Genomic DNA, 26,455 nt, shown 5'->3' with positions numbered 1-26,455 from the left:
TACTTCTTTTTCAGATGCAAGAGACAGCACTAAGATCAATGCCTGATATTGTTGTAGCCACTCCAGGGAGAATAATAGATCATATAAGGAATACACTTTCAGTTGGTCTTGAAGATCTTGCTATCTTGATCTTTGATGAGGCGGATCGCCTTCTGGAATTAGGTTTCAGCGCTGAAATCCATGAACTGGTAATTTTGTTACCTTTTCTGCTAATTTTGCATATGCTGACACCAAACTGCTACTTCTGTATCTTGCTGAACCATGACTCATTTCTTATGTCAGTTTTTCTTATCCTTTCTTATATCTTTTCTAAGGACTACCTATATAATCTTTGCTTTCCTGCACAGATTGTTATTATCAGTGTTACTTGTAAAGATTATGTTAATTTGCTCAACCCTAATCTCCATTTTTGTTCAGTAAAAACCAACTTATAGTAGAGAACAGTAGAACATGATAGGGATGTAGGAACCTTTTCTTTCATTCTCTTCTAGTATCAACAATTAAAAGTGGTTTCACGATTCTTGATATTTGTGAGTTTGATAGTGCACTTTGAGACTCATGTATAATGATGAGATGCCTTTAGAGAAATCTGCATATAGTGCACACTTGATATGTCATGTTTTTTGGAAATTGTTGGACTATGATAGATTTTGTTTGTTCATCTGACAAGTAATATTCCATTGTGCTCCACCACTATAATAACTTCAGTCATGACCTTAAATTATTTCAAAAGGGTTTTCTAAGTATAACTTCAGTCATTACAAAATTATTAATTCAACGGATTTTTCTAATGTAATTGCCACTGACAATGTTTCAAATATCAGAACTGGCACTACATTCATTCAAATATCATGTCATTTTTTTAGTTAATTATTACTCTTTTAAAAATGTCAGTCTGTTAGGCCCCAACCACTAGTACAGCAGTTGGGGGGGCCTACCAAATGACCAAGAGGCCATGGTGAGAGTGTGTTTGGATGGATATCAATTGATGCAGGATTTGTGAAGTATTTAGCATAAATGCTTTGTGGATTTGGTCCATCTATTACCTATTTTTGGGGGAAGGGGTGAACCTTGTTTTGCGAGCCAAGTATGGGCCTAAGCATCTCTTGAATCAAGGATGGCTGGCCTCTTGTCCAGCATATGATAGCCTAAGAACTCTTTAATGATCCAAAAAAGAGCTATTTGGTAAGTTTAATCATACGATAGATAAAACTTAGGAGAGGGTGAAAATACTTGTGTACCTCAGAATCCAAGTATCTTGATTCGTCTCTATAAGATCAAACACCTATTTAACATTATAAACTTCGAAAAAACCAGATAGTTTGATCATTTGTGATACATCTATGAACATTAGCAATGACCTATTTGAAACTAGCTGGTGTGTTGACATGGGTATAAAGATAGAGATCTTGAATTCAAATTCCACCAGGTCCATTTATCATTTAGAACACTGTTGAAAAGTGGCCATATAGACCGCATATGCGTTCGCATATGCAATGGCGGTTGGTCAACTGCCCTAAATATGCATTATGTGGTCCTAATATGTGGTCCGACCGCATATGTGGATTGCATTTGCATATGCACCTGCATATTGACCGCATATGGGACCTTTTGTGCATAAGCACCCTCATATTGACTGCATATACATATGCACTCCTCATATGCTTATAAAAGCGCTCTCATAATAGTGAGATATTCATAGCACTTGATAATAATTGTTTATTGATTAATTATGGGCATAACTTATCATACTCGAAAATATTTATTGAGTAACTATATGACGAGAAAGTAGCATTTTTATGGTTTAGAATATTATGAAAATAATTCTCCATATATTGCTTTTCAACTTTTACCTATTTGTTAACTTGTTATGCTAAGATATTCAATAAACTAGGTAGGGTATATTATATATAATTTATTTAAACTCAATTGCTAGACCACATAGGGGTGATATGGTCACATGACCGTTCGAATACTGCAAGAGCTTTTAACATTGATTTAAAATATTTAAATCTCCACCTATATAATTCAAGTCCACTTCTTTGGACCCCTTAAAATGTCTCAAGCCTGAAAGATAGAGGGAATGTTAGAATATAAAATATAAAAAATGTTATATTCTAGCAACTTAAACTTTAAAAGTAGTTGATGAGTTAACAATAACTACGATGACATTTGAAAAATTTTGGATGACAACTTGTGAAAGACAATTCATAAGAATGGTGGAAATTTTTTAACGAATCATCTGATTTAAAGGTTGAGTCCAATTTGGTTGAATTGGCAAGTCTCGTACTAATATCCTATAAAGTAGTAACTAGACTTGTAAATAGATTTTTGTATATATCGAATATGGACTAGTCAAAACCATATTTTTCACGTAAAATCTCTTCTGTGTTCTCTTTGTCCTGAGTTCTTGAGTCTTAGAGCAAAAGGGATAGCTCAGATTAGTTTTCTCTTCCTGCAAAAGGAGACCTTTGGAAAATTGAGAAATACAAACTGTGGAGAGTCTAGAAATGAAGATCTTGTTGGCTGAAAGATGGCTCAAGTTTGTCAAGGAAAAGAGGTTTTTATATCCCTTTCATGGGGTAGAAAGATGGGAGTTGAGAAAAAAAGGAAAAGGTATACTAGAGTACAAGCAGCAGGACCTTGAGTCCATGGTTGTGCTTGGGTATGAATTATGAAAAATACCAGATTATAGGCAACAAACTTCATGGAACTTATCTGGATTTTGTGCATTGAGAAGCATTCCTAGTTTATTATAACACCAGTCCGTGCTATGTGAAATCAAGAATACACATTTTTTTGTGCATATGGAGATTTTATCCTGAGATCGTGCTCTAATGATGACTAATGCTATACTATTTGGGAGTGTCCATGGGATATATTTTAATGGGTTAAAGTTGGAGTCTTAGTGGTTGAGTAATATAGTTAATGACATGATGGGATATTAATAATTGATATCTTATCAGATGCCATACATCATGTAAATTCATCCAACTTTATTTGTTATTCCAGTCATTGAAATTTTAAGTTTACTTGGAAAGTTGCTTTTGGATATTACCCTTTAGAGGATCTAATGAAGTTTGACAAAGATTTCATATAATCAGATTCTAAGCTTCTTTTGTCTTGTATAAGTAGGTTACGCAGTCTGGTAGTATCCTCATCTCTTACTTTGCCAGCTGATGACACTCTTTATCCTTCAAATTGCTACTATAACTTTCCCTTCTATACTAGTTAGTGGTTGAGTAATATAGTTAATGACATGATGGGATATTAATAATTGATATCTTATCAGATGCCATACATCATGTAAATTCATCCAACTTTATTTGTTATTCCAGTCATTGAAATTTTAAGTTTACTTGGAAAGTTGCTTTTGGATATTACCCTTTAGAGGATCTAATGAAGTTTGACAAAGATTTCATATAATCAGATTCTAAGCTTCTTTTGTCTTGTATAAGTAGGTTACACAGTCTGGTAGTATCCTCATCTCTTACTTTGCCAGCTGATGACACTCTTTATGCTTCAAATTGCTACTATGACTTTCCCTTTCTATACTAGTGTCATGGCATTTCTAGGTTTATGATAGTGATAATGGAAAAAAGTGGCTAGATGAGGAGTCAACAGGAGGGAGGTGTTTTGTATTATCGTACGTAACAATATAAAATCATTGACAGTGGTGTAGTTAGAAAAGCCAACATGTGTATAGGTTTGCTTCTTGAACATTCTAATTGAACTTTCTTTTGATTGATAAGGTTTTCCCGCCCTGTCCCACTCTATCTTCTGATAGTAACACCTAAAGAAGAATATATATACATATAGATATATGTGATGTTTGTATGAATGTATAAAAGCTATTCTTTTCTCTAGTTAGTAATACCTTTCTTCTTCCAATGTAGATTCGCATGTGTCCTAAAAGGCGACAGACCATGCTGTTTTCTGCTACTATGACTGAAGAAGTTGATAAGTTGGTCAAACTTTCATTAAATAAGCCTGTTCGGCTGGAGGCTGATCCCTCTCTGAAACGACCATCTACGTTGACTGAAGAGTATGCCCATTTCTTCTTTAACCAGTTTATTTTTCTGATCTGAATTTCATATAAGTAGTCTACCTTAGTCATGCATTGGCAAAATATTTATGTTTTTGTCTTTTGGCTGGCTGAAATGATTGCTGTTCTTTACATAGTTCCTTGCAAATGGTTGGATTTTTTTTTTTTGGGAAAAGATTGCTATCTTCATTCATTATTTGAATAAATTATGAAGCAATTCACGTCTTTTCCTGTTGAGATATGGAAATGTCTGTTAACTTTGAATTACACACCCCTGCATCATTCTAATGACATGTTTATTTTATCTAGATGATTGGATTGTAGTTATGGAGTTGCTTTAGGTAATAGTTCTTGGTAGGCTTCTTTTATGTTCACAACATTCTATGGATATGCTTATGAGTTGTTGAATGGAAACCTCTTATTCTTCTGTGACTCGCAAGTTTTATTGTATGATTCTATTGGTCTAGTTTTGATCATTCTTTCTGAAAAATTTACTTGCTACTGCTGATTTTATGCATGTATTCTTGTATACTCCAGAATTTTGGTTGCTAAACCTCTCAAGGCAGTGTTTTATATGGTGTAGTATTTCTTGTCAAATACTTACTTCATTTTGCAATAGATCTACTTACTTTGCCATTCTACTTCCTCTATCCTTTTTGCTGATTCCTTTTTTCGTCAACAACTACCTTTATAATTTGAAGATGGTTATGACTAATGAACTCTAACTACATATTGCAATATTCATGTCTAAATGTAATAACCTAAATATCTAATTATTCTCTCTTATGGGTATCCAATTTTTGGCAAACTAACAGATAAATTGGTTATTACATTGTTCATTCTTTTTCTTCTTTCCTTCCGACTGTAATATATTCTTCTACCTCATAATCCTTGATCTACATACCACATTGGGTCAACATCCATTCAACTTCCATAGGACGTTTAGAACTTTTAAGTTTAAATATGTTGATCATGTTTAGAAGACTACAGAGAGTGAAAGGTTTATATTTTTCATGCATTACATTGCATGTCAGTACTAATAGAAGCCGTCAAGTTTTCTTAGATATAACACTGCAACTACGAGGTACGTTGGTCTTGTAATAGAGGATAAATCCTAGAAAGATTATGGAATCACATTAAATCATGTTGTGTTAGCCTTTTCAGAAGTCTCAAAGTGAACAATAATGAGATGCCAAACTTTAAGTTCACTTCTGGAATAATAAACTTTTTTATTCCAGAATATAATCTCTTATTACAGAATAACAACTAAACATCATAATAGCCATATTCCAGAATATAAATACTATTTATCAAAATTATATCTTATACCACACCCTAACCCAATTACTAATTTACCCTTGATTTAACTATAATCTCTCTTAAAAATCTTATTATAATTTATAATTTATCATTTATCTTTTATCTCTTTCAAACATCTTATCATAATTCATTTATCTTCTCTTCTCTTTTTTAAACATCTTATCAATATACTATTATAATTTATCACTCTCTATTCTCTCTCTTATCATAATTTTTTTATTTTATAAATGATCTTATTATTAAAATAATTTTTATATGTACAAATAACATCAAAAATATAATATTAATAAACTAATATTTTTATCGAATTAAGTATTAACTCATAGATAAAATAATATATTTACTATTTAAACTATGTATTAATCTAATTAAATATTTTTAAAAAATAATAAAATAGAAAATTTGGAAAAAAATAATATAATATAAAACATATGAAAGTGTAAAAATTTTAATATTGTTAATAATCTCATTTTGCAAAGATTATTAAAAAATATATGTTCCATGTAAAATAAAATTTTAATATTTTTTACTATTAAATATAATAATGTTTAAAATATAAAATATTATTTTTGACTAGAAAATATGTAGGATTAAATGTAACAAAAGACTGATATAAATAAACTAATATTTTAATGCATCATATACGTATTAGCACACAATACTTATATACGCTCCCACTATAGTAATGAGCGCTAGTAGATAGGTAAAGTATAGTAATGATTGATATTGCTTGCCAAAATGTAATGCGTTACCTACGTATCAGTACATTATGTATAAGTATGCTCCCACCATAGTAATTGGTGCTGGTAGATAAGTAAAGCATGATAATGATTGATATTGCTTGCCAAAAAGTAATGTATTACATACATACTAACACATAATGCATATGTATGCTCCTAACATAGTAATAAACGCAGGTAGATAAGTAAAGCATGACAATAATTAATATTGCTTGCCAAAAGATAATGCATTATATACGTACCAGCATATAATGCATATGTACGCTTTCATTATAGTAATACGCACTGGTAGGTGCATAAAGCATGATAATGCAATATTTCATGTATCCATTGCATACTTATAATATTATAAGCTTCTCTCCATCTATCCTATCAATTTATTTTAAATCAAATCGAAGGGTATTATAGTAATTTTTCCCATTATTTTATTTACTTTATATCACATCAAAAATAATTATTTTACCATTATTCTAAAATACAGGTAAATATAGGAATAACTATTACTAGAATACAATCATCATATTAGGAATAACAAATTAGGTTTTGCTATTCCTATTCCTTCCTATTCTAGATGTGAACGGGGCCTAAAAGTAGGAATTTTTTGAAATAACTATACTTAGCTCTCTTAAACTACTATCGTTTTTCACATATACTTTGAACTCTTTTTATATCCACGTAGCTTCCTAAACTAAAAAAAAAATTCATATAAACCTCTAATTCATGGATCTGTATAGTAAAAATTTCTTAGTTCAGGGTGTATGTGGAAAACAATAATAGTTCAGAGGGACTAAGTGTAATTAAACTAATTTTTTTAGTTAATAGTAAGGGAATCTTCATCCCAAGTGTCTTTACACTACTTTACATCACTAATGAAGTAATGGAGTGTTGATGCCAAATCAGTTGGAAAAAAAATAGGAGAATACAATCTATATAATATTACTTTTTAAGAAGAGAAAAATGAGAATTCAAAATTTTAACCTGGTCCACCTTTTGATCCTTAAATCATGCACCATGAATAACATCTAGGGTTAAGTCTATGAAGCATAGATATGATATGACAAATATACAGTCATGGTATGTAGCATCTATACATGTATATATGCCCCTATAGATAAAAGTCATAAAATAGATACTTGTCTAGGCTTGTACTTTATTTAATTATTGAATTATTATAAGAGGATGTGGCAGTATATACAAATTAGTTATCAATCATTTATTTATTAGTAGTTTCTAAAAACAAGAGCAAAGAGAACAAACTTGATCTCAAACTCATGAGTTTAAAATAATATTCACAACCAACGATTAATACAAATATTATGTTGGAGCAAAGATTCATGTTATGAGAAGGAGAAAGGGATGGAGACTACTTCTCGTGCCACTATCGCCCACGTCATCTGATTGTCATTCGCCATTTCCATCACCCACACTGTCCGGTCATTGTTCGTTATTGTCGTTGCCCTGTGATCTCTCATTTGCCCGTGCTCTAGATGATCGGAGAAGACGGTTGGATAGAGGAAAAATGGAAATGAGTCAAGAAAAATAAAGGATCTGCAAAGTGGATCCTTTTAATTATGACCCATTTGTCATCATCTTATTCATTATCACCTAGGGCATGCAAGCGACAGAGTGGAATGCTGACAGCGAGGCACAATAGTAATGATGATGGTGATGGTGATAGCTTTGTAGCGATGCTCTCTGCCATGGAGAGGACCACAACGATGATGATAATGATGCTCTCCGCACGAGGAGTGCCATGTAGCATGGTTGTGCCACGTGCCGGTTAGCATGGCAATCGTTGCATTGCAGTTTTACTTATCTTTGAACTCTCAAAAGTCAAGAATTATACAAAATATCCTATAAGTATATAGGTTGTGTCTACTTTTTTTTTTTGCAAAAATATACAAAAATTGAGTATGTCAACTAGTACTTGGTACATATCCATGAAGCATCCGATGGTTCCAAAATTCCAATCCAATGTTCTAATTGGATATGGCTAGAGTGTGGAAGTTTTCATGCTTTGTAGGGTCAACTTTTATGAGAAAAAACCTTCATACAAGATCCTTTAATTTGGTCCCTCTTCTCCTTACAAGTAAATTTTAATAGTATCTAAGTTGTATTAGAGCTCTGTTCGAGTATTAGGGCAAGTCAATTCGACGTGTTTTCATCTCATGTTTTCTTTATATGTTTCCTTTCATTTCTGCACCATGAATTTCTCCTTTTCTTGTTCATGATTAGAGGGGATTATACATTAGATCCATCCCCCAAAATATAGGCTTCACAAAATGATTGTTAGTGAATTATTAAAACCAAGGATGGCTATGCCATGGCACAGCCCGTGCCGACTACTGACTAGCATGGCATTACACGACACGTTGCATAAGAGAGGGAGAGAAAAAGAGGAGGGAGACTAGCAGCGCTTCACTCTTCATCATTGTTATCGTCGCCGCCGACCTCATCTTCGCCCATCGCTTGCTTGCTTGAGGTTGCCTATAAAGCCATCAATCGCTCTGATGCGGATGTCCTAGCTCCTAGCTTGAGGAGGAAGATGACTTGTGGGTTAGGTTGAGTCGATTTTGAATAAAAACTTAAGTTACAGATTCGGTGCCTTTATCGATGACCTTGGGCTCGTTTGCGACGGATGACCACAAGGTTGGCGGCGACGGTGACGACAAGCAGCGGCGACGACGACAAGCAGTGGTGATGACAACGTTGAATAGTGAAGAGCTGCTAGGAGAGGTGCTGTGCAACACCCCTTCTGCCATGTGTCGGTATGCTGCTAGCACGAAAAACCATGTTGAAGATGAAGTTTTCAAGAAGAGCAAAAATAATATGATTGGATTGCTTAAATGATTCTAAGCCATAAACTTCTAAAGTCTCCCTAGGCACACCGAGACTTGAAGAAAACAAAGCATGAAACATATTTTTATGCTGTGAGATTTGTCTAGCATAATACCCTGAATTGTTGTAGCCCATGGGTTCTGAATTGTTGTAGCCCATGGGTTCTCCAACCTTTTATACTTGTTTAGGGCTAAGCCAAATTTTATCTGAGTTGGCCTAGTTGATTGGATTACACCATTGAATAGAATGACATTTTAGACCAAAATTCTTGACATGGATTTCCTAGTATAATTTCCTGCTGGCACTCTTGTTGGTTCTTTGATTGAAAAATTATTCAGTTCATAACTTTCCAAGTGGGCCTCCAATTTGGTTCCAAATTGAATATGTTAAAAGAATTCCTTGTTGGGATTGGGCTTTTATTTTGATGTGTTTATGCCATTTGACAGTTTGCGAGGTCCTAAGTTAAGCTTAACCATGACTGTCAACCAAGATGTAATAGAAGTATTGAACCTATTAAAGATTCCATACAGCAGAAATAAGTTGCCAAAAAGTTAGAAGAGAAATAGTTCTGATAGTAATATGACACTACGACCAATCTCTTAACTTTATCTTTTGCTTGGAAAGAATGGGATCTTCCCCTTTCTTCCCCATTTCAAACCTATTCCATTCTTTGTTTTTCACTCTATTTGAATGCTACATATATTGTGGTGTATTGCTGCTCCTTTGCATCAAAATATTGAAAATTGTCGATTTCTAACCTCTTGGTTTATCTCTTGTTGCAAATTAACCTTACATTAGTCTAAATGCTGATCTGTATGAGTTTTTTCTTTAATACTGATTTCCTTGTTAATTTTAGTGCATTGCTTCTTGTATCCAGTGTTGTTTCTTCATCCTCGCAACTTGTTCAACTTCCTGATATCTGACATGCATTTATGCTAGTTTCAAGCTACCTAATACATAGGTCATCTGAGTTTGTAGCCTCCTGTCAAATGTAGAGGCGCATGTCCAGGCAGAATTTTGTGTAACTTTTTTTGGTATTAATTTGTTCCATCATTTTTCTTTTGTAAATTTCATTGTTAATTATTAGATAGTAGCTAATAGTTTATCCAATCCAACAAGGAATGTTTCACTGGTTAATTTTATGGAAAGTGTGATTAATTTTATCTAAGAGATGTTTCATTGGTTGAACGTTTTATATGTTCAAATCATAACTAACAGAGTAGATTATATGATTTTATCTCTAATGCTGCTAAATATTTTTATTCGATATTGAAGAAAAGAAAGAAAAGAAGAAATCTTAACTTAGAAAGAAAAGAAGAAATTTTGACTTAGTAAGAAAAGCAGAAATCTTAACTTAGTTCAGGATTTCCATGTTCATATTTGTATTTGACTGCATGTTCTTTTGATTGGGATTTCTTTTTATGTTCATAATAGACTCCATATCCACATTTATCTTGAAAATATTTCCATCTTCATGCCTTGTTCACTTTTTCGGTGTCATTCACCTTTTTCTTTTGTGTGTTTTGTGAGCCATTACCATTACTGCTATCATTCACATTTTTGAATTTAGAATTTCATTTTTGTTCATATCATTCGTCTAACCCTTCTTTCTCTGTTGTCTCTACTCTACAGGGTTGTTAGGATAAGGCGTACGCGAGAAGCAAATCAGGAGGCTGTTCTTCTTGCGCTCTGTTCGAAGACCTTCACGCAGAAAGTTATTATTTTCAGGTTTTTATTCTACCAATAATAGATTCTTCAAACAAATATATTAATCAATGTTCTAAAAGATGGTTAAGGCAGCTGCGAGGGCGTTCTTCCTTCTATCCACCACAATGTTCTTGTATCAGCAGAGAATTGTTTGGATTGAGGCATGTGCCATGTCAGTTTCAAATTACTATACCGGTCAACTTCAGCGGATGGATCCCTTTCGAGTAGTGAATACAAATCATTCAACTTATGCTTGTTTCATCAACATAAGATTAAAAGGTTTCAGCCGTATTTCACAAGTCTTTACTGAGACTAAAACGTAGGGGTGGCAATCGAGTTAGGTTTGGGTTAAGTTCAAGCCAACATGAATATGACCTATTTATTAAACGGGTTGGAATATTAAACAAGAACACTATCCATTTATTAAATGTGTAGTAAACACCATAAATGAAATATTGTGTTGCATAGGTTACTCAAGTTTATATTATTTATTCGGGTAATAAATATATATTTTTTGAGTTATAAACGAGTTTATGTGTTATGAAGGAAATATAAACATGTTATTCTAGTAATAAATGGGTTATTTAGGTCATAATCAGATATTGTGTCATAAACGGGTTAAAAACTTAATCAGGGTAAATGAGTTGATCTGTAACATGAATTGACCCATTTAATTATCAGGTTATTGTGTTGCGTCAAAGCCACCCTTACTAAAAACTATAATATATAAAAGAAAGCTGAAAGAGGAGATTGAGAATGGAAAGAGGGAAGAAAGTGAGAGGAGAGAGAGTATGCATTTGTTGGCTTGCTGCTGTCATTTGCATTTACCTCAATTGCCATTCTTTTTTTTTTTTCGCCTTGCTGCCATCTTCACATGAGGATCTTTTTTGTGTTTCTATTTTTCCCTTGTCTTTTCATATTTGTTAGGAGACAAAATGCATAATGCAAGAAGAGAAGAAAAGAAAACAAGTAATGGGACACTTTTTTATGTAGTTCACCCAATTAGTGGTATGCCCACAAAGATTCTATGGATTTCACTATGTAGAATTAAAAAAATTATTAGAAAGAAACCCTCTCAACCCAAAACCAAGAACTTCACATTCTTTTTTTGTTTTGCTTTTGCCGGGTGGGAGGTGGTGGTGTGTTGGTGGTATGATAAATGAGGAGTATGATAATGGAGATTTCTTAGCCACCTAGAACTGTGTGAGATAGGCAGCACTATCTTGTGCCGACAGCCTACAGTATGAAGAAGGAAAGAAGGAAGAGGAGACAAAAGAGGGAGGGGGAGATTAAACCCTAACAATGTATACATCTTGGTGCATAATCGAGCTGAGCTTAATTGATTCTTGGGTGGTCTGTAATTTGTAAAATCAAATCAAATATATAATCAGATAGAATCTTATTTACTGTATATATAAATCTAGCCTTATCTAGCCGGCTTATGCTCAAGCTTGGCTTGGAATTAAATTTGAGCCAGATTCAGTTGATTAAGTTTGGCTCGGTTAAAATATGAGCTGACCTTGAGCTGACTTGGTTGTTTGACAGCCCTACATATATATTCCATCACCAACGACTATCCTCTCTCTCTCCGCCTTCCTCTATCTTTATCAACCTCACTTTGCCCCTCCTACCCTTGCATCTGAAAGACCTCTCTGCAATTCAGCACATTTCATATCAAGCCTCTTAAATCCATGTTATATAGTGTACTAGACATGTTTTTTTTTTCTAGTTATTTTAAGCTGATAGGTTTGAAGGGAAATTTAAAAACTGTATACTTACTCATAAACTTACTCTTATTTGGAGAAGGATCAGAATATCTACTAAGATTGTTTTGGTATTGTACTATTATTGTTTCTTCAATTCTTTTTCTTTGGTTTATACAAATTTTACCTCAGTCTTTTGCCCAACTCATAATTTTGTTAATGTCTGTGGCAGTGGAACAAAACAAGCTGCACATAGGTTAAAAATAATATTTGGTCTGGCTGGTATGAAAGCTGCTGAACTTCATGGTAATCTTACGCAGACTCAGCGCCTTGAGGTGAGTATATATGTGGCACTGTTCTTGATTCTCCATTTATATTTCTAGGTGTATTTGCACTCTAAGAAGTTAATTTGTGTCTAGGATATTTTAACAACTGCAATTTTATCATTCCTTTTCTATTTGTTATTAAATAAGAAATAATGTATACATTTATAGTAATAATGGTTTCTAGTTGCACGTGCCTGCTTACTGGTTTGCACAGGACCATATCCATTCTATTAACCCAAATGCTGACATCAAAAGTATAATAATTCATGCACTTGTTGAACTTATCTCTTCCTCTCTGCACAACTTGATTTATTTGAACTTTCATGATTTGTAGGCGTTGGAACTTTTTAGAAAGCAAGAAGTGGATTTTCTAATTGCTACTGATGTTGCTGCTCGTGTAAGTAGAAAGCTTATGCATTTATCTGTCAAAGCAATTTCAATTATATATTTGCAGGTTTGACCACCATTATCTTTCTTTAGAATTTTTCTATCATTTGCCAAACTAATATGATGGATGCTTGTGAGCATGCATTTGATTTCTTAAAATATGACTTTGATGCAATAAATATTAAATAATGTCATATTTCATTCTAAAGTTCCCACTGTTTATCTTGTTGTGCAGGGGATTGATATTGTTGGCGTACAAACAGTTATAAATTTTGCATGCCCTCGTGATGACAAAACGTTAGTGTGCCTTCCTCATTGATGTCTACTTTCTTAGAATCTTCTGTCTTTCTCATTACGTCATAAACAGAGCTGATTAATATTCTTAGTCTCTTATGCACTCTTCTAAGTTAATGCTGCCTGGTGTTTTGATGTCTAAATTACTATTTTGTTGGTCAAACTTTTGTACTCATCGACCTCCTTTTGCAGTTATATGTATGGCTGTTTAATAGTTTGTTCATGGTTTACTGTACATACTCTTTGGAACTTTTCCTACACATTCTGTAGTTCGTGATATACGAGTTGATTCTATGTGGGTTCTCGTGATGTCATATGCATGTGACTCACAACACCAGAGTAAATGGCAAACAAGTGTTTTGCTGCAATAGAAGTGAAATGTGTTATGATGTTTTTATCAGGATGATTTGGTTCCCTCTATTCTCTTATTTCAAACGCTTTATTTATACCACTTAGCCACTCTGCAGAACCTTTTACTTTTACCTTTCGTTCTTATTGTACATCTTTGCCCCATTATGTAGTTACCTTCATCGTGTGGGGCGTACTGCTCGAGCTGGGAGAGAAGGATACGCTGTGACATTTGTAACTGATGATGATAGATCCCTCTTGAAGGCCATTGTAAGCATTTATTCATTTCAATAATATTTTTAGTATTGCAGAGCTAAAGACAAAAATTAAGAATCTTACTGATTGAAATATCTATTCGTGAGGGAATGAAGAGAAACTAATTTGTTCTACCATTCTCTTATGCTTTAGTATGAGGCTCTTCGCAATTTTTCCAATTTGTTTGATTAATTTGTATAACCCTGAAGTTTGTATTAAACAGCAAGGAGTCATCGTGTTAATGAGATCTCTAAAGTTCTGCTTTTGTTTTTGCTATTTAATAAAAGTCAAGTTGCATTGTCAATAAAAAGTCCCTGTTCACTTCAGGAATAAATTTTCATTATTAAATAATACCACCTCTTATTTTAGAATGATAGCTAAGTATCATAATAGCCCTGTTATAAAATATAAATATTATTCATTAAATTACATATTATACCACACAATAATCACTTACTAATTTATCCTTAATATTTATCAAATTAACTATTTTATATCAAATCAAAATAGTATTTATTGTAATTTTATAATAAATAATTTTTTGATCCATTTTTTTATTTAATATCATATTAAAGATAATTAATACATTCTTATTCTAGAATAATAAGTGAACATAGAAATAATTATTCCTAGAATAAATATCTTATTTTGGTAATAATAAATAGGAATTGCTATTCCTATTTCAATCGTATTCCACATGTGAATGAGAATTAAAGGCATGGTTTTTTCATATTGAGATTGGAATTTTGTGGTACTTCTAGTGTTATAATGTGATGTGCAGTGTGCTTAATCCCGTTCAGTTCTGTTATAAGAGAAGTGTCATTAACTTGATTCTTTTATCTTGTGCATTATGGATATTGTGTATTGTTAAATATTACTTATGATTACAGGCAAAGAAAGCTGGTTCACAGCTAAAGAGTCGAATTGTTGCAGAAAAACCTATAGCTGAGTGGTCTGAATTAATTGAACAACTGGAAGAACAAATTTCTGCAATTCATCAAGAAGAAAGGTTTAATTTTAACAATTTATGCTGATGTCTTCAGGTAATTTTATATTAGGTTCATTGCTGAATAATATCTCTCTGCAGGGAAGAGATGGTGTTAAGGAAAGCTGAAATGGAAGCAACAAAGGTTTTGTGTACTTGATCTTGAATTTTGGTGATTTGTGAAATATTTTTCATTTATATGGAGATTATGTGGATTTTACCTTTTTATAGTGTTATCCTTATATTTGCTCTTGTCCAATATTTAGGCAGAGAATATGATAGCACATAAGGAAGAGATCTATTCACGCCCAAAACGGACCTGGTTCACGACTGAAAAGGAGAAGAAACTTTTAGCTAAGGCTGCAAAAGTAAGTTTTCCATTCATAATGATCGTTAAAATGACTTCTTGTCTAGGTAAAATAAAATCTATATTGAAGCTGACTTTACATCTTACATTATCATCTTGTTTGCACTTTTATCATGGTTAAGCACATCTATAATGATTATAAATTTCCTTTTAACAACAAGCTTAATGCTATGCTGGTACGAATTTTCTTATTATAGCTTAAGAATTAATACTGCCAGAGTTGTCTTGGTATTAGGATTTGGTATCCAAATCTCTAAAATGAATTCAAGAAATGATGGCATATCATAGTCCTCTGAAAAAACATATAATGAATGACCTACCAGTGCCCAACTTATTTGTATTTTTGTAATGAACTAAAAGGAGGTTTTACAAGTAATGTGGTATTTGTCCAAGAAAAGTGCTGATAATTTGAAAGATATTCAGGAAATTCAAGTTACTATTGTCTACTTATGCCTTATATTTCTTAAAGTGAAAATAAAAATGGTTTAAGAGCTTAAGATTTCTACCCAAGTTTGATAAGGCTCTCAAACAGATGCATTGATTTTTGAACCAGTTCCTCTATCATAAGCCTTATAAAAGAATTGCTGAAATCCCTAGCAAAGTGGATCAGACAAGGGGAATAATCTTCTTCAAAACCAAGAAATGCAGGCAAGGATCTACTGTCCAAAAGAAATGATAAAGAGTTCAATTCTACTCAATACCCATATTGAACATGGGTTAGGAAATGAGACTACTGTAGAGATGATCATACCATAAACTCAATAATCAAGTGAAACATGATCTTCTGATGTAGATTAAAATGCCATTGACTTGATGATGTTTGTATTTGTTCAACAATGTGGCTTTTGTCATAATAGAACCTCTGCTTCGCTCATATATATAATCATGGAATCAAATTACAAAGGACATACTTATTTTCTTGTTCATTATGATGCAACTCAAACATATCTTTGGAACCATCCCGGAAATTACCTTCTTTCACTGCATTCAACTGATGCAGCACTTGGACTTCTCTGGGCTTCAAGCTCTTCCCCCTTTCCTTGTAAGACTTAACTTCCATGTAGTCCTACCATTTTTTTCACCCAATACAGTTGAGTAATGGTTTATGGCTTTATACTAATGTTTGGAATTTAATTCAACTCTTTAGGTCCAATTCTCTGACTAAGATCATTTTGTTGTATGCAGTAGGACAGTAGTTATATTCAATCACTTGTGCAACAATTAGAGGTTGTAGACTTTATTAGGAATGAGGGGCTATATGAAATCTTGTGTATAATTGTAGCATGTAAAACGAGCTGCCTTTGGCTTCTCCATGTTCTCTTTGGCACTAATGTATGCTGAGGATCTATTGATCTTGGTCTTATCAATTATGATTCTTTGCAATGTTCTAAAAGTGTTTGATGGGTGTATAACAGTTAGTAGGTGCCCTAGTGAGTGCCTTGAGCCTAAAGCTTTTAAAATTTAGGGTTAATTATGCTTTACCACCTATTGTTTAGCTCAATTATACAAAACTTTTATATACTTTTAACTAAGCACTTTCCCTATGATCTTGACTAAAATGTAACTGTTAACTTTTTTATCGTATTCGACTAAACCAGAGGTCAAATTTAAAGATTTTTATTAGAGACAAAGTTATATAGGATTTAATGAGCTTTTTAATATATCTAAAATATTACCGATCAAATTTTAGACGATAAAGATATGACAAAAAAATATATTTGTTTAATATATTATCATATCTTTGTTATTTAAAATTCAATTAGTATTATTTTAGATGCGTTAAACAGCTTATCTAATTCTTTACAATTTTGTCTCTAATAAAAATTTTCAAATTTGACTCCTAACTTGGTCAAATATGATCAATAAGATAATAGTTGTACTTTAATTAAGATCATAGTAGAGTTAAGTGCTTAAGTTGAAATTATATGTAGGTTTTGTAAAATTGAGTAAAACCATAAGGAGATAACTTAAATTTCCCCTAAAATTTATAATTTTATGTTTATGGTTTGGATGAAAATAGAATTCATGTTTATGTTTTGGATGAAATAAGTCATGTCAAAGCACTACATTTTGTGAAGGATTTGAAAGAATAGAATAGAAAACAGTATAAGCAAAAGAGGCCTATAGTTTGAAGAAAAGTGTCGTCTATAAAATAATATCCTCATGACATGCTGGAAGCAAATTAACCTATAAAAGATGAACCGGGGGTACTCCTTTGGTTGACCAAGATATTTTTAAGGTGGTTGACACCATTAAAAGAAGCTGTGTTGGAACCAATCAACCTGAAAATAATTTCTTGAACAATGAATCTGCAGATCTGATAAGCTAGCCTTCAAGTAGGCATATTACTCACAATTTCTAGCTATGCACTTTTGTATGGAAGAAAAAAATTTGACATCTGGGTACTCTTATGGATTATCATTTTTTTCTTTTCCAGTAATTTTTCTTCATTAATTTATTTTCTCGAGGTTTTCAGGACTTCTCCATGGATAAAAATCGAAGTGGTTCTAAAGAGGTCATGAGTATTCAGCAAGCTGAAGAACTTAAACTTAAGGAGAAAAGGAGACGGGAACGTGAGGTAGTACCTTATTAAGTTCAATTTAATGGTTTGAAAGTTCTTGTTTTCTGTGATTCTTTGTTCCAGATTTGGTTTTTATACTGTTGCATTTATTTAACAGAAAAATCTTCCCCGTAAGAAACGTCGAAAATTGGAGGCAGCACGTGAGATGTTAGAGAATGAGGAAGAAGATAACAATGTAGATCAGGTTCATATGCCTCTTGTGCTTTATATTCTGAACATACTTTGTGTAACTTTTCTTATGAGTTTGCATATCAAATGGATACTTTCAGATGTGCATCCATTTTCTTAATTTACATTTTTTTTCTTCACTTTCACCTTTATTGTCTGTCTAAACTTGCTAGCTTTAGGATATCTGATTTTTTACAGTTTCCATTCATGACCATCTAATACAAAGAATGAAGCCGTGTGGGTTTTGATGAGAGCATTGACTGACTGCAGGAAACTGAAGCTGGCAAAAAGAAGAAAGGACAATCACTTGTTGATCTAGCTTATCGACGAGCAAAATCAGTAAAAGCCATGAAGAAAGGAAACGAAGGTGGGAAATTAAAAAATTCTGCCAAGAGGGTTAAAAAACCTTCTCAAAATGTTCAGACAAGGAAAGAAGAGATGCATGAACTATTTCAAAGTGATATGAGCGAAAGCAAACAAGATCGTAGCTTCAAGAAAAGTAATAGTGTTACGGGACGGAAAAAATCAAAGAGTTCCTTCAAGAGCAAATCAAGGTATGGCTAGAGCTTTCAGCAGACTTGTTTATTTTGTTTGACTGAATCCTCATCTCTTTGATGTTCTCATATATTGATAGAATTTTAGGTATTGGTGCTTCTATTCAACTTATGCTTTTGCCTGTTAAGTGACTTCGTGGTGTTTAATCTTCTAATAGTAGATTAACCAAAGGAGCTATTAACCATATGCACACACTATACCGGTAGCTGGGGTCTTGACAACCTTGTTTTGTGAACCCTTTTGTAAATAAATCAATTTATTCGAGCAATTAAGCAACGATGACTGTGCCATAGGCACGGACCGTGCCGACCCCATCTCTCTCGATCTCTCCATCTCTCGGGCTAGGGCACCCGACGAAGCGATGCTGACGGCGAGCGGCGATCGACAATGGGTAGCTCGATGGCGAGCGGTGAAGATATTAAGAGGGCTGTCGTGCGGCACCTCTCGTGCCACATGCCGGTACATTGCCGGCACGGCCATCCATGCAATGAAGTACAACTGGGTATTATAAATTAACAGATCTGGTTCTTGTTTCTTAATGTATGTTAAAGCTTTCTGAGTCTACTTATAGTACTCAAAAGGACAATTAGTCTTCAAATGTGCACTGATATATAGTTGCATTACTATATAATCCAAACTACTATTTTCCGACTTTACCTAAACAGGGTTTGTTGTTGGGTTTTGTGAATCAAGCTTTCAAGTTTCAGCGGCATGCATCATTTGCCGCCAACTTGTTTGGGTCAACTTTACATTCAATATTCAGCAGAGCTGAAGAAAATCTAATGTTAAATTTGCTAAAAGAATAGAATGACAAAGGTAGAAAAGAACTTCAATAATATGAGGAAATAATACTTTGAGGTTCTATTTTCATGACGGCTTATAAACCTGAGAGGTAGTATGAAATTTTGATGGAAATAATATAAACTTCAATATATCTGTACTGCCTGTACTTAAAGGTCATATTTTCACGGCGACTTATAAAATAGAGAGGAAGTATGAAGTTTTAATGGAAATTTAGTTTTATATGAAAATTATACTTAAGATTGTGTCTGTTTATATTGCTTCATATATTTTGCTTGAATCTTTCAGTAACTTTTTCTTTAAATCTACTCTGCTTATTATTCAACTTTCTCAGGTATAAGCGCCGGAAATAGGATACAAGTGAAAGGATGTATTGGCAGAGAGTCACGCGTTGTCAGTTGCTTATTCTAAAATCAAAGTCCCTTTTTTGTTACTAGTCCTCATTTTTGTGCACATCATAATATATTTGTGGAAAATTTTCTACTACTAGTATGATTCATTACATCCTAGTGTTGAGTTTACCAGTCATATCGACTATTTAGTCTATTTAGGTTTCAGTTATTTTTGTATCTGGGAACTGTCGCTGTGATGACTTTCTGGAGAGTAAAGATGCATGGAATTTCAACACAAGTGCATTGCCAAAAGCAAGTTCCAACTGTAAATGAAATTTTGGGCTTATAATATGAAGTCATTCTTTGACAAACTTGAGGCCTGCTAGTCTACGAGTGTGCTTTTCGTGACGCCATTATATTTATATCTTCGTAGTTACTGTCTGCATAGAATGAGATTAAACCATTTGTGGTGCTTCGTATATTAGTTATCAGTCAGAGGCTGGTCAAGAAATAATTAGCGAGCTATTTGGCCCTCCCTGGAACTTCTTACCGTTTCTCTCATTTAATTTGCCTACCGATTGAACTTGTCATTCCTAAACAGGTTTTATCGTCATCTACATTTCTCATCGTCTGTTCAATCGAAATCTATGCTTTCTAAAATATCTATGGGCCATGCTATTAATCTGGAAGCTTAGTTTCTCGAATCAGTAGTTCATTCTAGGTTGCTTGAGAATTGGTGATTAATCTGGATACTTCGAAGGAATAAAATATTATTTTGAAAATATCATGTGATTAATCTGGATACTTCAAAGGACATAATGTGAGGTTATAATCTCATATTTTATGTAAAATAATCATGCATTAGAGGATATAAATAAGCATCGCAAGATAACGTAGGATTGTATTAGAGGAAATAAAAAAGCATTACGAGATAATGCAGCTGTAAGCTCGTATTCTATGTAAAGTAAGAATGTACTAAAAGAAATAAAGAGGTATTGTGAAGTAATGCGGGAAGTGGACAAAGTCTACCTTAACGAGCCCATTCATTGGTGTATGTTACAAGTAGTGGAAAGGAATGACTTTGGAAGAGTAAAGTAGTGGAAAGGAGTGACTTTGGAAGGGTAAAGTGCTTCGGATTCATGAGGTTGTTAGAGAAGTAACTCTAACAAGATTGACGAAAGAGATGTTGGAAATTGCACATGACAATCCAGAGGTAATAGAATTGGGAGATGGTGCATCCATTCATAGAGGCAGTGGAACCTTACAACCTAGCATAGGTTCACGGCAGCTTCGCTAGCTCTCTCTTGTTGTTTGACAAGCAATTGTCATCTCTTACATACACAATGTTTCATCCAACTTCAGATTAATTATTAATTAGGGTTCTCTATTTTAGATATGCCAATATTAATAAGGTGCTCGATGCAGTGGCTGAGTTATTTAACTTGCATTATCTGGACTTCGATATACTAAAGTGAAGAATATCCCCAGATCGTTGGGGAAGCTTATGAACCTAGAGACGTTGGATCTCAGGGAAACTGCTGTAGAGATGTTGCTCAAGGAAGTTACCATGCTATCGATGCTAAGGCATCGTATTAAGATGTACTAAGTGAGTTAGTTAGTTAAGCCTAGTTAATTATAACGAACTCTCATAGCTGTCTGTATATATATCTCATCTGAAGTTGCAAAATGAGTAATGGAAAAGCTGATTTTCATTCTCTCTTCTCTTCCTCTCTATCTTCATCTCTCTTGAGCTACTCTCTCTCTCTCTCATTTCTCTTGAGCTTAACATGGTATCAGAGCGAAGCATTTGATTTGTTGTGAATTGAGATCAGTTTTTTTATTGTTTTTTTTACTGTGGTTAAGGATTCTTTAGCTTCTGTGAATATTCCTCTTGCTAGGAACAATTTAAGTAGATTTGCCGTTGAAGAGCCATCATTTGCATACTATCTTCATCATTATGATAGTCCTAGATTGCTTCTTGTCTCGCAACAGCTTACTGGAGAGAATTATGCCTCCTAGAGTCGTGCGGTGTTGATCGCTCTTTCAATGAAGAACAAATTGGGGTTTGTAGATGGATCAATTGGAACACTTGAAGGTACTGATCTAGAACTTATTAATCCTTGGATCAGAAATAAAAATGTTGTTATTTCTTGGATTCTGAACTCAGTATCAAAATTTTTTTTGCTAACGTTATTTTTTCCAAATCTACTCATGAAATCTGGCAAGATATTAAAGGAATGTTTTCAGCAATCTAATGGTCCTAGAATTTTCCAATTAAGGCAAGAGTTAATGAATCTGCACCAAGATCAAAATTCTGTTGGTGTTTACTTCAAAAAATTTGAAAACTATCTGGGAATGATTGAGCAATTATAGACAGCTTTGTAATTGTGTAAAGTGTACTTGTGGAGGTGTTAAGAATCTAAATTCTCCTTATCAAATTGAATACATCATGCCATTTCTTATGGGACTTCATGAATCATTTTCTTAAATCAGAAGACCAGCTGATGCTCATGGATACTCCTATCAATAAAGTTTTCTCTTTGATTTCAGCAATGATTCTATTTAGTGCTATGGCCTTTGCTATAAGATATGATCCCAATAAGTCTTCCAGTCTTTCTGATGCAAATACCAATTATCAGAATTATAATTCTAATGGCTATAAAAGCCAGAGAAAGGACCGTCCATATTGGACACATTGCAAATTTTGTGGACATATTATTGACAGGTGTTACAAGATCTATGGATATCCTCTAGGTTACAAATCAAGATATAAAGATGTCTCTTATACTAATGTTCATCAAAATTTGTGCCGAAGGCAAAGGTGATTTGTCCAATTCTTTTAGAGACTTGGTTCAAAAATCTCAATTCCACTCAATACCAATACTATCTAATTTACTCAGTACTTCTGCCAAATCAATAGTGATCAAGATACTTCTCATACTATCTGTCATGCAAGTATATATATTCTTTGATATCTTTACATCCTAATTTTTCATCCAATCAATTTTGGATAATTGATTCTAGTGCTACCAAGCACATATGTGCCATATCAAGTGCTTTACTTCTTTGAAGAAAACTTAACATGCCACAATTACTTTATCTAATCATACCCAAATTTTCAATCCACTTATGACATTCAATTAAATTCTATACTAGTACTTAGGTATTTTGTTTGTTCCTCACTTCAAGTTTAATTTGATTTCTACGAGTGCTTTATTGGATCTCAACTCACTATCAGTTTTATGAACCATGTCAGTTCGGATCATATCATAGGGATATTTGGCTCAATTGGTTGAGTCTATTTATTTTATCTGCTTTTATAGTTTAATGAGAGTCCTAATATGTTTGAAATTATTAGTTAGCTAAATGTAGCTCTATGCAATTTTGAAAAAATAATCATAAGATATTTATTAGAAATTCGAATATTATGAAATGACTTGGATAAGATCTATGATGTCCTGATCCAGAATGTTTATATTCAAAGTTTCCTCGACTTTATCTGTGGCAAAACAAAGAAATATTCTAAAAAAAATAAAGAAGACTAGTTTAGCTAAATTTATTAGTTTATTTAGGAACCAGATTGTTACCGCCAACTGGAGGTTATTTGTAGATAAAAAGACCATGGTGGATTAGGGATTAGAAGCTTCGAAGCAATAAACAAAGCTCATGCTTAAGATAGCTTGGCATATTCTGAATGGAAATCGTCTTTGGGCATTTATTCTTCATGCTAAATATTTTCATGGATCCTCTTTCTAGTGTGCTTCTCTTAAACCTGGAAGTTCTTGGGCTCGGCAAGCTATTCTTCAATGCCTTCGGGGTTTTAATCTTTCTCATATCTCCCTTCCACATTTGTATCTCGGTGGTGAAACATCTTGTCGCACCCAACGGAGGTTGGAACCGAGCTCTAGTTCTGTTAATTTTCCCTACTGAAATTGCTGGTCAGATCTTAAAGCTTCACATCCCTGCTGCACACTCATCAAGTGCTGACGAACTTATATATGGATGCATACTACCACTGGCATTTTTAGCTTAAAATCATCTTACCATCTTATAGCTGTAGGCAATTGGTCTTCCTCCTCCTCCTCGAATCAACTTAAATCATTGTGGCGAGCTGTTTGGAAGACTAAGGATATTCTGCCAAGGGTTAATGTATATATGTGACGGAGTCTAGTAGATGCTCTTCCAACAAGAGCCTCTCCTCTCTTGACAGGAGAATTTCTGCAATTGATGAGTTTGTCCTCGATGCAGTCGTATATGTTCTCTTTTTTTTACTGTCGACCTAGACTTAACAAGCATTTTCTAGAAAATTATGAAGATTATGTTTCATATGAATCTGTGCGTTTGAGATGTGTAAGGAGAGAAGTATACGACTAAAAAACTAAAGGAAAATTATTTGGACGATGATTGATCTTTCAATTAGGATAAAATTTAATGTTGTTTTAAATTTTTGGAAGGGAATAGTAGTAAACCAATTAAGTTTTACAAGTTGGTAGTTTTTTTTTTCTTATGCATGATATGTTATCTTTAGGGGGTGAATTGGTCGGATTAACTCCGACTCGACCTGCTATGATTAGATTTGTATCGAGTTCGATAAAAAATTTCTATCCGTTTAGGATACCATACATATAGAATTTTGGGAAATTTATAAATGAGACCTTGCTTTTTAGCTAAATTTGTATTTACACCCTATATTTTTACTATTTACAAATCGAGCCCTATAATTTAGGGAATATGTGCAAAAAATATCCCGAGTTAGATTTCAACTAATATTTTGAGAAAATTCCATTAATTAAAATTATTTTATTTCTAAAATACCTAAAATGCCCTTAGGTTGACCATTGACCCCTGGGAGGAGTATGTGGCCACAACCCTCGCCCGCGTCCCTAAGGTTGACCCCGATTCCGGTGGCGTAGCCAAGGAGATATTGCACTCGATGGGGCACCCAACATCCTCAACAGCGGATCTTGTGCTCGAGCAGACCCTAGTGTTCAACACCTCGTAGACGCCAGATCCCGGTAAGGAAGGTTGGGATGATGAGGGAGGAGTGAATGAGGAGGTAGGAGGAGGGAGGATAGAATGAGGCGGGAGGTGGGAGGAGTGTTAGGTGGGGGATGATGAGGAGGGAGGAGGGTTGGGTTTAGTTAGTTAGTGGGTTGGGTTGGATGTTAGCTGGTTAGTTAGTTTGGGTTGAGGGTATTTTTATAATCTTTATAGTATAATTAATTTAACTTAAAGGTTGAGTTAAATTTAACTAACAGATCTAACAGCAGGGTGTTTCTACACATATTTCCTAAATTATAGGGCTTGATTTAGAATGTATGGTGTAAATACAAATTTAGCCAAAAGGCAGAGTATTATCTACAAATTTTTGTAGAATTTTTGAAAAAAGCTCGGTTACGGATTTGGATACATGTTAGATGTAATTTTCGGATTCGGATATGGGTGAGATATAATTTTTAGTTTCGGATACGGATATCAGATATTTAGTTTACTTATTTAAATAGTAAATATTGATATTGTTACTAACGATAGATTACATATTATTTGTAGAGATTAATTTTTCTAATTTTATATGTATTTGACATACAAAAAATTAATTTTTTGTAAAACTCCTAATATGTTTGTGTTAATTATCACTAAATAAAATAACATAATTCGATTGAAATTCGATGAGCATCTATTTAAGATCTGATTCTCTATCCAAAAATTATTCGTACCATTTAATTAGGATATGGTTTTAAATTTTGTTTTCTGCCTAATATCCGTATCTGAATCTGTATCTGAATTAAAAATATGGATGTAAATATTGATTGAGCACTATTCGGTCCGTATCCGATCCGTTTTCACCCCTAGTTATCTTACATGCTCGATAAAGATCTTTGTAAACCACAATATGTAATTACTTCTACGCTTTTATTAACTACTATGCAACCATCTAATTACTAAATCAACATAATCTAAGATTTCTCTTTTCTCCATTACTTAGAATTTCTGACTTTTTGTGGAGGATTAGATCCAAAAATAGGGGTCTATGGTTGAGTGATATTGCATACCAACATATAGAATTGAATGTTAGAATATTATCAATTCTACAAGCAATTATTTATAATCTGATGTCTTGAGACACTAATCTTCTTTAAATCTCAACTGGGTTTTTAGAAAATCTTATAGAATTTTTTTCTGTAATACTTTTGTTTTCTTCTAACGGAAAGAAGTCTTTTGTTTCTCCTTAGTACTAATGATTGGTTAAGCTTCCCTCTAAGTAAGAACCAATAAGTATTTTTGTAATTACTCTCCAGATTAAATTTAAAATAAGCATATGAAGGACTCTGAGCTAGATTATTTCTTGCTTGGTAGAGCTAACTCTAATGCATCTTGGATATGAGAATGATTCATTAATAAGAGGTGAAGATGCCCCAAAATTTAATGTATCCGGTCACCTATTAGTTCATTAAATCTTATTAAGCCAGGTTTGATTTTTTTTTTTCCTGTTCTATAATTCTGACTTCCATGATATTTTCTTTATTAATTGATATAATTAATTGTATTGATGATTCATATAGACTATACTTTTAATAAATATGGCACTAGTAATTGATTAATACTTTTATTAGTGATTCTGTAATATGTTTTTCATTGTAAATTTTTTTATTGCTTAGATTGCAAATGGATCAAATAAACAATAGATGGATGGAAAATAAAG

The 26,455-nt window shown here is 33.4% G+C and overlaps 1 protein-coding gene across 1 annotated transcript in view; it reads left to right on the top strand.

The window, feature by feature from the left end:
• The window catches only part of LOC140761705 (DEAD-box ATP-dependent RNA helicase 28), a 31,226-nt gene extending 11,176 nt beyond the window's left edge, over positions 1-20,050 (top strand). Inside the window, exons 6-19 of the mRNA XM_073099138.1 lie at positions 15-188; positions 3,897-4,045; positions 10,576-10,671; positions 12,586-12,688; positions 13,014-13,076; positions 13,302-13,363; positions 13,882-13,978; positions 14,854-14,972; positions 15,051-15,093; positions 15,215-15,316; positions 17,792-17,893; positions 17,994-18,080; positions 18,335-18,618; positions 19,755-20,050. Of these exons, the coding sequence (XP_072955239.1) occupies positions 15-188; positions 3,897-4,045; positions 10,576-10,671; positions 12,586-12,688; positions 13,014-13,076; positions 13,302-13,363; positions 13,882-13,978; positions 14,854-14,972; positions 15,051-15,093; positions 15,215-15,316; positions 17,792-17,893; positions 17,994-18,080; positions 18,335-18,618; positions 19,755-19,773 (1,500 nt within the window). The 3' untranslated portion in view covers positions 19,774-20,050. The remainder of the gene's footprint in view (positions 1-14; positions 189-3,896; positions 4,046-10,575; positions 10,672-12,585; positions 12,689-13,013; positions 13,077-13,301; positions 13,364-13,881; positions 13,979-14,853; positions 14,973-15,050; positions 15,094-15,214; positions 15,317-17,791; positions 17,894-17,993; positions 18,081-18,334; positions 18,619-19,754) is intronic.
• The last annotated feature ends 6,405 nt before the right edge of the window (positions 20,051-26,455 follow it).

This window comes from Typha angustifolia, chromosome 6 (genome assembly GCF_048772165.1).
Source record: "Typha angustifolia cultivar Huaian chromosome 6, ASM4877216v1, whole genome shotgun sequence".
NCBI classification, from domain to species: Eukaryota; Viridiplantae; Streptophyta; class Magnoliopsida; order Poales; family Typhaceae; genus Typha; species Typha angustifolia.
The sequence above is the reverse complement of the archived record's forward strand: the minus strand, read 5'-3'. Positions and strand labels throughout refer to the sequence as shown.